This window comes from Malaclemys terrapin, chromosome 2 (genome assembly GCF_027887155.1).
Source record: "Malaclemys terrapin pileata isolate rMalTer1 chromosome 2, rMalTer1.hap1, whole genome shotgun sequence".
Lineage (NCBI taxonomy): Eukaryota > Metazoa > Chordata > Testudines > Emydidae > Malaclemys > Malaclemys terrapin.
Genome location: NC_071506.1, coordinates 256,532,525 through 256,546,488, shown reverse-complemented (window position 1 = coordinate 256,546,488; position 13,964 = coordinate 256,532,525). Strand labels below are relative to the sequence as shown.

At 37.8% G+C, this 13,964-nt stretch overlaps 1 protein-coding gene across 25 annotated transcripts in view; it reads right to left on the bottom strand.

The window, feature by feature from the left end:
• SVIL (supervillin) overlaps positions 1–13,964 on the bottom strand; it is a 135,353-nt gene that overhangs the window by 39,071 nt on the left and 82,318 nt on the right. For 8 of the 25 annotated variants that reach the window (XM_054020849.1, XM_054020851.1, XM_054020859.1 and 5 more), the window contains 6 exons: positions 12,374–12,953; positions 10,388–10,592; positions 7,737–7,869; positions 4,427–4,474; positions 3,792–3,869; positions 3,089–3,157 (listed from right to left, as the gene is read on the bottom strand). In XM_054020849.1, the coding sequence (XP_053876824.1) occupies positions 3,089–3,157; positions 3,792–3,869; positions 4,427–4,474; positions 7,737–7,869; positions 10,388–10,592; positions 12,374–12,953 (1,113 nt within the window). The remainder of the gene's footprint in view (positions 1–3,088; positions 3,158–3,791; positions 3,870–4,426; positions 4,475–7,736; positions 7,870–10,387; positions 10,593–12,373; positions 12,954–13,964) is intronic. The other 17 variants (XM_054020865.1, XM_054020866.1, XM_054020875.1 and 14 more) reach the window with 6 other exon arrangements.

Genomic DNA, 13,964 nt, shown 5'->3' with positions numbered 1-13,964 from the left:
ACATGCATGATCTTCTTAAAAAGTTAGCACTATACAAAAGTCAACACAGCACATATTATATAGATTTAAAACTGTTTAACAGATAGATTGCAAAAAAATAATTGTAAATGGGAAGTAGTTATTCAATGGCGGTATTTCTAGTGGGTTGCTGTAGGAATCTGTTCTTGGCCCATAATGAGGAGACAGGTCATTTACATTGACTGGCCTTGATTGCTTGGTAAGGAGGACTCATTTGAGTAACAGTCAAATGCAAGATCACAGATCTATGATTCTATGATTCTATGATCTAGGAACCAAGAACAGGATGGGGGACTGTATCCTTAAAAATAGTGTCTCTGGAAAAGACTTAGAGGTCATGGTAGATAAATAATGGAGCATGAGTTCACAGCATGCTGCTGTACTTAAAACAGCTAACACAATCCTGGGATGTATAAATGGGGAAGTATGAGTAGGATGGTACCCTAATCTGTATAAGGGATTAGTGAGACCACTGCTGGAAAATTGTGTCCTGTTCTAGTGTTCACACTTCAAAAAGGATGTTGACAAACTGGAAATGGTTCATAAAAGAGCTATGAGAATGATTTGACATCTGGGAAATATGCCTTATGATGAGAGATAAAGCAGCTCAATCTATTTAGTTTATTCAAGAGACGTTTACAAGATGACTTGATCATGATATACAAGTACCTTCATGGGAAGAGACTTTAGATATCGGGGACTCTAACAGAAAAAGGCATAATGTGACCCAATGGTTGAAGCTGAAACTAGTCAAATTCTGACTTAAAAATAAGGTAAAAATTTTAACAGTGAGGGCAGTTAACTATTTGAACAACTACATGGAGATGTGGTGGATTCTCTATCACTTGAAGGTTTTAAAGCAAGACTGTATATGTTCCTAAAAGATATGCTCTAGCTCAAAATACAAGTTACAGGCTTGAAGCAGGAACTACTAAATGAGGCAGAACCTCCTGTGGAGGTTAGACTAGATGATCATGATGGTCTCTTCTGCATTAAAATCTATAGCAGCACAGTTCCAGAACATATTGTGCTTCGACATCTATTCAGTACCAATTCAGAGGAAGGAATGGCTTACAACTAAGTAAATGCGCCACTTCCTGCAACACTGGATTTTCCCATCCACATCATGTCTCTCCTTGCCTTATGAGATCACAACCCAAGGTGATACGGCTGCATGTATGTTTGAATGCAAGAGATAAGAGAATTAATGGATTGTAGTTAAAGATGGCAACCTCTAGGATTGTCTCTGTCTGAAAGGAAGAGACCGAATGAAGAGATGAGAAACATCAAAATGTAGTTTTCAAAAGAACAAGAACTTCCTTTAAAGAAGTGGGCTGTAGTCCACGAAAGCTTATGCTCTAATAAATTTGTTAGTCTCTAAGGTGCCACAAGTACTCCTGTTCTTCTTTTTGCGGATACAGACTAACACGGCTGCTACTCTGAAACCTTCCTTTAAACTGTATGCTGTGAATTATGCAGAGGAGTAGGAAGAAAGGTGCTAGTTTAGCTTGTAAAGCAGAGAACAGCAGGAACAGAGCTTCCAAAATACGTAGTGCACGAGAGAAAGCCAATGGATTTAAGAATTGGAGGGTGGGAGAGGATTACAATTTAGGAATTATTTTTGTTTCCTATGCGACTTTATAGTAACATAGTCCTTTTTCCTGTTCACAAATGGTCTCTGTAAACAAAAGACCATTTTTATTAGATTGTTTGCTATTTGAAGTTATTTGATTAATGTTTTGTGCAGACACCATGCAGACTGCCCTTGCAGCAGTTTGTGTATACCTTGAAAATTTAATATTACCAGTCCAATATCTGAACAGAATTACATGTACTTAAGGTGTAGCTTAGTGGTTTGAGCATTGGCCTGCTAAACTCACTGTTGTGAGTTCAATCCTTGAGGGGGCCATTTAGGGATCTGGGGCAGAAATCTGTCTGGGGATTGGTCCTGCTTTGAGCAGGGGGTTCGACTAGATGACTGCCTAAGGTCCCTTCCAACCCTGATATTCTATGATTCTAAAGGTTAATGTATCTGTTACCTTATTAGATGACCTCTTTTTTTTTTTTTTTTTTTTTTTTTTAAACAAACTATGAATTTAATGTAGTCACAAAACTAGTTTTAGCAAATTTCAGCTGCAGGCCCAAAATTAGAGGTTTTATTTTGGGTAAACCATTGGTATAGACAAAACTTCATTCATACAAATAGTTATGAAAAGCTAATAAAAGTGGTATGGGTTGTGATCAATGTGAAGCTTTATTTAGAAACTCCAGAAGTGTGTGGACAGTTTCTGATTTGTTCTATCGGTTATTACAACCCATACCACTTTTATTAGCTTTTCATGTCTATTTGTATGAATGAAGTTTTGTCTGTACCAATGGTTTACCCAATATTATATATATATATTACTCAAAGGCATGCAGCCATACTACAACCATATATTTTAAGTATGACAATCACAGCACATGCTGCAACTAGTATATCATCTGGAGAAAAGCTCAAAGGTTTTCCTATAATGCTTCAACCATAGATCCGTGCTGGGAGGTAGAGGACAGGGTGATGATATAAAACAAGATCAGAGCTGCCAGATCGGCTCAGACCTTCAAATTAATTGTTCTTGCTCCTTCTTTCACTTTCTTTCAGATTTCTTTTAACTCTATTTTATATGTTCAGTCCTCCTTCCCCACCCTCCCACTCCCATTTCTCGCTTATCTCTTCTGGAGGAGGGCTGGTATTCTGGTTCTGCTCACTCTGACTGCTGTACTAAGCTGGTTAAATAAGAGGCTGAGAGAAAGTGAATTACTTTAAAAGCCCTCATTAACTATTAACTGCTTTTAAATTAGTTCTTTAAAACTTGTTTAGAATATGGACCTGGAATTCCTTTATATAGACATATTTTGCAATGTCACGTGACACACTCCTAACATTTACTAGAACAGCAAAAGAATGCTGTTACCAACCAAAGCATCCATTTGGTCATGCTAATTTGCTTTGGGAATGTGTCTTGAAATCATTTTATTTTCTGTCTAACTCCTCCTTCAACTAAAACAGGAAGTTTATGCAATATTTCACCTTCCATCTCCAAGGATGCCGTTCATCAAAGACCAGGGGGCTTGATTCTTTCAAACTAGAACTACTGACCTTAAAGGAAGAGAAACAGAAGAGTGAGGAAAGACAGGAGAGGCAGAAAACAGAAGCAGGACGTGCCAACCTTAACAAAATCTTTTAGAACAAAAGAGTAGTGAATGCAACGCAAGAAAAACATCTCTGGAGGAAACCAGAGCATGAAATAAAAACCATCTACGACAGACTGCTTTGTTCATTTAATGAATTGAAATGTGATCAGTTTTTTAATATTATATATTTTTCATAGAAACTTAATTCAAAGAGAGGCAGGATGCACTGCAGTTATTGTAAGAAGCAAAAATGCACAGCATTTAGGAACTACTCCATTCATAATCCTATTTAGTGAGTTTCTAATGATTCATGGTACTAGAAGTGAACACACTAACATCCTTGGGCAGATTGTATTTAGCCTGATTTAATTTATCATCTATAATCTAAAAGATAAATGCAATTTTTAGAGATGTAGTTTAATAAAAATACTAATGGAATTTAAGTTGGTGGAAAGTACGTAGTATAGGGACTTCTTATGGTACATTTCTTTAGAGAAGTATTTAGTAGGCAGAATATATAGTAGTTTCCCACATAACTAAGTACTCTAAGTGATCAGGAATTCCAACAACCATGTAAAAGTGTGCAAGCATTTGCTCACCTGATGAATAGGTACAAAAGGATGAAATTTATGGGCAACAGGTATAGCAGGAGAATAAGTAGAAGCATAGACAGGTTCCTATGGTAGGGGCAAAAGCACAGCAAGAGAATTAGAGGGGGAAAGGAAATGATTTGTCAGACAATGGAGGAAAAATCAAGTGATTTCTTAAAAAATTATGTATCAATTCCAACCCTAATCTTTTAGAAACATTTTCCCTACTGAAAAGTCAGTGCAAGAAAAAGTTTCACATAACAGCATGTTTACCACAGCCATTTCATGCAGTAATTAAACCAATTAGTGACAATATTGCAGCAATTTGATGTGAAACTGAGCTGCACGTACAGGAGAAACATTTTTCACACTCAGATGTTTTTAATGGTCTCTGCTTTCATGATCCATTAAATTACTGAAGCATGTCTATCGCAACATAGATATTTCCACTGGAAGTGCCCTCAGCCCTTACTGGAATAAGGAACCATGTATCTTCCAGATAAAATCAAGCAAAGTTTTCTAAAACTTGAATACAAATTGGAAAGATGTCTGGAGGGAAAAACTAACAACCAGCACCCAGCAAAAGCGAATTCACTACTTTAGCCAAAGTTTAGAATAACTCCTAACAGTACAGTCAGGCTTACCCAAAGCTGATTAGACACGGTATTATCATCTGTAATTCCTCCTTCTTCCTACATGTTAAAACAAACAGGAAACATTGCACAGAACGTTGGAAACGTGCAGTTCAATAGAGAGCACCTCACTCACATTCCAGTGACTAGTGCTTCAGATACAATGAGAACTATGTACATGCACATCCAGTAGGTGCTATGTATACATAACTTTATCTCTTGCTACCAAAACAAGAGACAAATTATTTGTCTGGAGGCACACATGCTTTTTTATTTTATTATTATTTTTTTTAAAGGGCTTACCCCATCAGGATTTTACAAGCATCATCCTCAGAGTAATTCTGAATCATGACAACGGTAAACAAATGCTTTTAGCAATGTAACAGATTACAGTACAAGTTTGCAGGAACGTGCTGTGGGAACGAAACATTTCAAACTTGATTCACTGTTTTAAAACTACTGCAGCATAGTTGGGGGAAAAAATCATACACTAATCTGGGACGCTAAGTAGATTTACACTTAAAATGGCTATGACGTAGGAATTTTCATTCCAGTAAAATTTTGTGCTTTTGATGCTAGAAAGCGTTGTGTTTTTATTTTTCGTGGGAAACAACCCACCAATCCCCTGAAAACCAATGACCTATTACCCAACTTGATAGACTGATACAACAACATACTAAATCCAATCTGTTATATCTCTAAATAATTTGGATTCCGTATGTCAAGGCACTTCATCTTTTTATCAGGCTGGGAACTATGTAGACAATCTACTAGTATACAGGGTACTCTATAAATTGTATGAATAGGCTCCATAGTACACATGAAGAACTAAAAATCCTCACATCAAATTTCAACATGAAATAAACATATACAGAATACACTAGGATAGTTTATTTTAAAAAAATATTTATTTTTCTTTTTGTAAACCGTAACTCTTCCTGAGCTTATCAAGCTCCTCCATTTTATCATTTCTTCTCTATATTATTCCTTCATCTGAGGACATGAGGGCAAGTTCTTCTGGAACTGTATGTCTCTTCATAGTTTTAAACTACACGTAAATTAGTGGAACATTTATAAGAAACTTCATTTCTGGAGTATTGGAAAGATCTGATCTGTAGGCAACTAACTGCCTATTGATAATTTAAGCATTTTGATTAAAATGTATTGACTGTACACAGTGCACCCATTCTAATTTGTGGAATTTGAATCTGACTAACTGCATGGTTTATTTTTTTAAAAGGCTTTTGACAAACTCCACAACTTACATGTTTACACACCATGTGACAATAATCAAGTCCTCTAAAGCAAGGTTAGTAAGTTGTGCCATACGCTCTTTAAAACTACATCCAAGCATGTTAATCAATAAAATTGGACAAATTAGTAGCATTTGGAAAATCCATGTCTTATTCTGAATAAGAACAAGCATGTGCCATGAATGTAACTTATTCCCTGCTGTTGAGACATGATTCTAGTAAGCAAAGACTGTATTCTTTACTAGTTCAAAGCTTAGCGGTCAATACAACTCCTGTACTCTTGCAAATCCAACAATAGAGAGACTGCACACTTTTTAAAAGGAGAATGCGAGCTACACCCAACACACAGATGTTTTGTAGAGTGAAGTACTGTTTTGTGGTCTTCCAGAATCGGGACAGTTTTACTGTAACTGCCATTTTGGCTTCAAGGCCAGTTAGTAACATTTACAGTCGATTCTAATGGAAGACAGTAAGGTTAAAAGTGATTTCAAAACTTTACAGAGTCAGACAGTATTCTAGGGATCTGTAATACCTTTAGAAACACAAACTACTTCTAGTGAAACTTTAACGTTTAAATTGCTTTGTGCACCAGCATCACTGATGTCAGTATAGTTCAAGGAATTATCAAATGCTGCAGTACAAGTAAGACTGCCACAAAGTCAGATTTTTGTACTGTGTCTTCATTCAGGTAGGCTCAGGATTCATCAGTAGCTTTGTAGGAGTGATAAACCTTCAACATAGCGCCTGCCTATTTTGAGGCTAATACTGTGCAACTCCAGAACACACAATTTTTCCTGGGGACAAGTTGCTAGTGTGATCACATCCAGGCCTAAACACACTTCAAGGCACTTCATTTTGGCCTGGTGTTGAACTAAGTCCTAGCACTAGGAATGATATGCTCATTGATAGCTGCTGGGGAGCCATCTGCAAGAATGTTATTTTTGGATTTACACTACCATGGCTACTTTAAGTTCATTGATAATTCTCTTAAATTGCTTTCATCTGGAGGATGTTACTAGTGTGACCTTAAAGGTGGTGAAATGTAGACTGAACTGTTACACTGTGAGATCAAATTAAGTCTGCTTTATCAACCATGCAAAGCACTGCATCTTGTAAAAATAGTCTACCGGAGAAAAATACAGCCATGAATGGTTCTTTGATTCTTTTCTTAGTCTTATTGTGCAGGTAACAGATGTTTCAGACACATTCACTTATGATTCAGGTGCTCGTGGATACACAAAAAAGGTTATTTCAGTAAGGACAGATTGATCACCAACCCTACCCTTACTCATATACTGATGGGAATAGGACATATATTCTACTATTGGCTGGGTACCTGCATTGACTAAATAATAAAAACAACATTTTATTATTAACTAATGAGACAAAGATTCTTGACCCAACTGATAAAGAGCATATTATAAGCAAGACAAAAAAAACACTAGCCTGAAGGTTACTGGTGGCCCTGGCTACCCACTAGCAGCCAGGACTATATAAAGGTACTCATAAAGAGAGGGTATTCATGGGTATTTTAATATTTGTACTTTAACAACTAAACCTTGGTTCCATCAGAACTACTGAAAATGCTTTTCTGTGCATGAAGACAGCAAAAGGCCACCCAAAGATTTAAAAGTTCTTTCTCATTAGAAAATCCCTAAACTTAAAACCATTTTATATTAAATAGCAAGAAATAATCATATAAATTAAATAGTTAAGCTGAAACCTGTTCTTGATTTTGTGAACATGTGAAATCCAAATGTTTCAGAAATTATTTAACCTCCCTCAAAATCTTAAAAGCCCATTTACTTCTTGGTAATCTGCTGATGAAAATAACTCTGCCCAATGCTGAAAATACTAAGGCAGCAGACAGTCAACAAGACAACTTCTCATTTAAGAGCTCTTGTGACAGAGAATTTTTTTTAAAACAAACCCTGAAGCAAGTTAAGGATGGCTGTAATCCTACAAGCTGTAGCTATTAGCCAATGTTAGGCATGCTTGTCTAGTTTGATGCATCTCCAATGCAGTAGTGTTTCAAGAGGAATACTTTTTCCTATCATAGGAAGCTTTACCTTCTTCTTGAACAACTGCTCAGCTTCTTGCAGTTGTGTGCTACGCTCAGTGATGGACACCTTCCCATACTCCTGCTTTTTGTTAAGCCTGCTTTTCCAGCTTTCTTCACCACTCTTCTTCAACAGCGCCAGCCTAAGAAGGAAAAATATGCCAACCATGTAGATTTCAACATTACCCAGGAAAGCTGTCTGCATCATTTCAAGAATGTTTTGGTCAGGACATTTTTAAGTAAGCCTCTGACTAGGCTTCTAAATGTGTTCCCATTAGTCTAGGCACATGAAACTCAAAAAACACATATACAGGGCTTGTCTACACGCTGAGTTACTGCATGGCAAACCAAGGTGTGAATCTTCAGGATACCAACTTGCCCTATGGACACTGCTACGGTGCAGTGAAATTCCCACAGTACAGCTTAGTCCAGTAGGGCACTACGCTGCACTTCAGGACATTTGCTGTGCTGCAGCAGTGTTTACACAGGACATTAGTGAGTGGCAAACTGACGTGCTGTAGATTCACAGGTTGGCTTGCCATGTAATTGATCCCAAAGCCTGAAGACAAAATATTAAAGATGTTATTTGGACATTTTGTATTTTACACTTGACAATGTATTAAAGAGATTTTTAGGTTCTCTGAAATGCAATAAGGAGGCAAGTTTGTCCAGCAGCCACTCAATTCCCTAGTTTTTCAGTCAGTACCTGGCCTAAGACACTGGAAATTTCAAGGTAAGCACCTAGGAAATAGGGAGTATTTCATATGTATCTTAGTGCTATCACAGTCGCATGTAAGCAATAGTAACTAATCATATTTCAGCAGTTGCATTTAAGTTTGTCCAGCTTTAAAAGATTCAACTGCTTTGAGAGATATTCTTTAGGCCTTGTCTACACTACAGGGAAAAGTCAATCTAAGCTACGCAATTTGAGTTACGTAAATAGCCTAACTCAAGTCAACATAGCTTAGATCTACTTACCGCAGGGGTCCACACTTCACGATGTCGATGGGAGATGCTCTCCTGTCGACCCCCCTTACTGTTCTCCATCCAGTGGAGTACAGGAGTTGACAAGAGAGTGATCTGCGGTCGATTTAGCAGGTCTTCACTAGACCCGCTAAATCGACCACTGATGCATCGATCACTGCTCATTGATCCTCTGTTAAGTGTAGACAAGCCCTTACATTTAAAATGGAGAACACCAGCAGAACCAGTTTTTTTTCAAACTACTACATTTACTCGTGTGCAACCACCTCTGGCTGAAGTATGAAGAGGTGCTGACTGTCACTGGAGGGCATAGGGTCTAGCTCTATTCTACTGGAAGGGGAACTGCATAGAGGAATCTCTGAAGACACTAGGGGACAACGAGAAGTAAAAAGGAGGGGAAAATATGGGAAAATCCCAGATTTCTACCCTAGCTCACCAAAAGTACATTAATGTGAAGTTTGTAGCTTTCAGAAAGTAAGGATTTTATGGGACATTAAAAATATGCCATCAGTTGTGCTTATCCAAGTGCCAGGACTTGCCTTCCCCCAGGCTCCCTTCCTTCAGCACCCACTAAGTAAGTTTGGCTTTACAGATCCTTCACATGAAGGACATGCTGTTACAAATGAAGAATACAGAGGGCTCCTGATCTCTGATCATGTTACAGCAAGTTCAGCAGTTTAAACTTTTATTGTCTAATTTGAACCATAAAATGTGGTGGCTTGTTGGTTTTTAAAATGAGATTACGGTTACTCCCCACATCAAACTTGCCTGCCAACTACGCAGGGAAGGAAGGAAAAAGTCTGAGAATAACTGCATCGAGAGAGGAATCATTCCCACTGAAGTCGAAAACTATGCCACATATTTAGGTGCCTGAAAATGCATTTAGGAACCAAACTTTAGGTTCCTGTTTCTGAAAACCTTGACTTGGGTGTCCAGACTCGTGGGTCCACATTATTATCTGTATGACCACAGCACCTAGGAGATGTAGTCAAGGACACCATCATGCTAGGTGCTGTACAGACATAGGACAGTCCTTATGTTTTATTTCAACATGTCATTGGGTTTTGACAATGAGCTTGTAAACACTCCTATTTCCACACAGATGCTTAAATGTTATCCCATACAGCAGTTTCCTAAATCAAAATGAACAAACTGAAGCCACGTACACATTTCTAAAGGAAAGGTCAACACTTTTTACACACAGATTCTACTGCTAAATTCTCAATATTCTGCTCATTAAAACAGATTGCTCCAGATCAAAAAGCACACGATTACTGTACAGTACAAAACAGTCATAATTTTCTACTGTAATTGTGTTGCAAATAAAAGTAGAACCTGAGAAAATTCATTAAATACACTACCACAAAAGGTACCTAAAATTTGCATTTAGAGATACTTGCTTCCTTAATTACTTCTTGTCACTCCGTTGGCACTTTTAAAATTAGATTACCATGTTCTCTTTATGGTAACTGTGATTCACCGTTGTCTGCTTTACAAGTCTAGTGTCAGACAGATGAGCTGCATGTTTTCACTTTTAGTTGTTTGACAAGTAAAGAATCTGGTCATTAGCACATATGTAGCTTTTAAAAAACAATCCCAAATAAATGATCCTGTGTACACTATGACCTTATAAAGGAGTATATGCAGAGATCACTTCAAAAAGAGAAACCTAATTACCGTTCTTTAATTGACAGTGTTTTGCTGGGTGCGTCCAGGGTGTCCTCGGTTGTTTCTGTTTTGTTGTCTCCAGCAGCAAACAGCTCACAGGGGTTCTTATAGAATTTTTCCTCTAGTTGTTCAGAAGCCTCCTGCTGTCTATAGGATACCACCGTTACTGCCTGTGTTGCCGTCGTGCCAAGTTCAGAAGTAGGCTCAACATGGTCTGCGTATTGAGAAGTGCAGAATTAGCACTTACTGCTGTAACCAAACATTTCTTATATTATTAACCAGGAACCAGCCGATTTGCTATTTATCATTCAGATCATACATTACCTTAACTAACAAGAATTTTCTAGCTAAATTATTTTACTAGAATTAAGAATTCAAAAAGAACCATTACCCCAGGGGTAGTGTGCTCACTATAAAATCTCAGCCTTGCACTGACTAAAAAGGGCTGTAAGGTCCCCTTCATTTGAAGAAAACAGAACTCATGCTCCAGCTCCCATATCAAGAGAAACAACGGGAGGAGAGAGAAGGGACCAAGATGGGAAAGGAAGAGAGAAAACCAAGGAAGTGGAAGAGGCAATGGTAGGGAGGCAGGGGGAACAAGAAAGGGGAGAGAAAATGAATTGTAGGTAAGTGGATATGGAGTGAAAGTGCATATTAGGGCATCTGTAAGAAAAAGAGGGGTTTTACAAAAGAATGCATCAACAAAATAGCTTGTGGGAAAAAAATCTCTTTACAACCATGTACAATGGGAAAACCCAGTACTGAAGAACCACCCATTAGGATGATATGGAGTACCTTCCTTTTCTTTTTGAAAACCTGACAGGCACGCTATAGCTCTGAGGTACAAAGGAACAGGAATAATTGCTCCTATTCTAGTGCTCTCTCTTCCCAATACTGTCTGGGAAATTAACTGTGCAGAATGCATGCTGGGTGTGAATAGTAAAGAGGCTCTTCCGGCATTTTTGTTTTCGGAGATGAGTTTCACTTATACTGAAGTTAAAGAACAAATTCAGAGAGAAGACAACACATTAACAATGCAGGGGCCAAATTTTCCCCATTAATAAAACAGAAGCAAATAAATTTAAATCTAAGAATCTCCTACAATTCAAACAATAATATAGGCAGATTTTGTGTAATTACTAGAGTGTTATTGATTGCATTGATCATGTGCCAAGAAGCCATTTAAGTAGGGACAGGCAAACTTATTTTATCTAATACTGAATCCACACAAACATCATTGGTTTAAAAGTTCTACTACTTGGAATACGACTGGTTTTACATATCACTTTGAAGAGACAAGAGGAGAGGGGCAAGAGAAAATGTAAGGAAAATAAGTTATGTTTGCATATTGTACTTTGTATATGTAAAGGGAAAGTTTAGAAAAAGATTTGTCAAGGTGGGAAACTGTTTCTGTCCTTGTCTCATTTAAATTAAGATAGTTAAAAGCAACATTTTTCTTCTGCATAGTACAGTTTCAAAGTTGTATTAACTCTATGCTCAGTTGTAAACTTTTGAAAGAACAACCATAACGTTTTGTTCAGAGTGACGAACATTTCAGAGTTAGGAACAACCTTCATTCCCAAGTGTTCATAACGCTGAGGTTCTATTGTATGTACAGATATTGAACATAGGTCACCATTTTGGGATTGATTAGCTGTTTGCTGGGGGTGGGGAGTAAGGGGTTCTACCCCCCAATACAAAGCACTATTTTTTCCTCACTAAGACAATGCCTTATTTGATTACTAAAATCACCTTTGAAGACCAATGAGTTTTAAAAGTTTTTTTTAAAAGAAAAGGGGGCCTGGGTGCTGAAACTAAGGAAACCCAGATGGTTGCCAAAACCTCAAACTCCACAAGATTTGTTCATCACTTTTTTTAAAAAAGGCTTAAAGATAAACAACTAATTTTCTATTTTGGTAAATGATCACACTAGGAGGCTAGAAAAAGCTCCAGCTTATGTCAGACATCCACAATGAAAACAACTATTTACTGTACCTCTCAGCAAGGTCTTGCTTTTCAAGACACTCTCCAACTCCATCTTTTCCTCCAAGAACAGTCCTTCTTTGACTTCCTGTTTACCCTGCAGGACAGTATCAGAAACAAATTCCTTCTGTTCCGCAGGCTGTAAAAGTCCTTGTTGGGTAAACAATTCCATACTGCTCTTTCTTGGGAAAGTGTATTTTGTCTCTTTGTGGTAGTCCTCTGTTTTACTAAGAACAGGATGTGTGGTTACTTCTTCAAAAGAACTGTACTTTTTGACATCATTATCTTCATATGCTAAGAATCTGTTTGTCTCTCCCTCTTCATGCTCCCTCGATGCTTGTTTGCTTTCCATTACTTCCACTGATGGCTGCCAATGTTCTGATTTCAGTATGCCTTTTACTGGAGTGTCTGCATTTTCTACTGAAGAGTGGACTCTCAAATCTGGTTTACTGGTAGCACTTACACTTTCATCAACTGTTGACTTCGCACGCAGATCCCCAGCATACATTGGAGAAATCACAGACGCCATAGTTGACACTGATGTTACAACAGTAGGTGACAAGGGAGTAATTTTTCCACTTTCATTTTGTACCTATATATAATAAAACCATTACTGAAAAAAGTGTGACCTAAACAAAGCTCGAATAATAATTCATAAGTACAGGTTTATAAGCAGCTTATAAGTTCTTAAGGGCAAGGAATGTGTGCCTGTGCAAGTGTATGGTTCTATCTAAATATATATAGTGGGAACAGATGATGAAGGCATGAATCGTGTCCTTACAATTTGGCTTGGGGACATAATACATAATAGCACGTAAACAAGAAACAACTCCATACGTAATCAAAATGCCAGCATCTTCAGTAGCATGCTGTTTCTCTTCCCCTCATAATTGAGGAAAAAGCACACGTCTTTCTCCATGCAAGTGACCACAAGACACTGACATGAGACCATTATTGGAAAACGTTTGGAACATCAAAGTTTGCCTTTTGTTAATCCCCTGTGCTACAAATCAGTGTGTTTGCATCTTCAGTAATATAAAGGTTGAACCCTCCTTCCCCCCCTTGCAAATACTTAATTTGTTCTGAAAACTGTTACATGACTTGGCCTTTATAACATGCCATGTTTTCGATTTTTTCTATCATCTAGTTTGTTATACTATTGTTTGAGAGACTAAACATTCCATGTGAAACTGAAATAAAAGGGCTTAATTGTGTCTGCCCAGAAGAGAATAAAGCTGCACAGGAGTTGACACAAGTCACTTTTATATGAGGGACATTAGTCATTTAAGGTCCGGCACTAGACCTATTAAGTGTACAGTATGCAAAGGGAATTGTCTGGTTCCACGCAGAAGGAAGAAACTGCCTTTAAAAATATAAAATGCTTGAGCAAATTCCATAACGCCACAGAAGAAGTGGAACCCTAAGTGAGATGATTTTAGATTAAACCAGGGGTAGGCAACCTATGGCATGCGTGCCGAAGGTGGCACGCAAGCTGATTTTCAGTGGCATTCACACTGCCCAGGTCCTGGCCACCAGTCTGGGGGGCTCTGCATTTTAATTTAATTTTAAATGAAGCTTCTTAAACATTTTAAAACCTTATTTA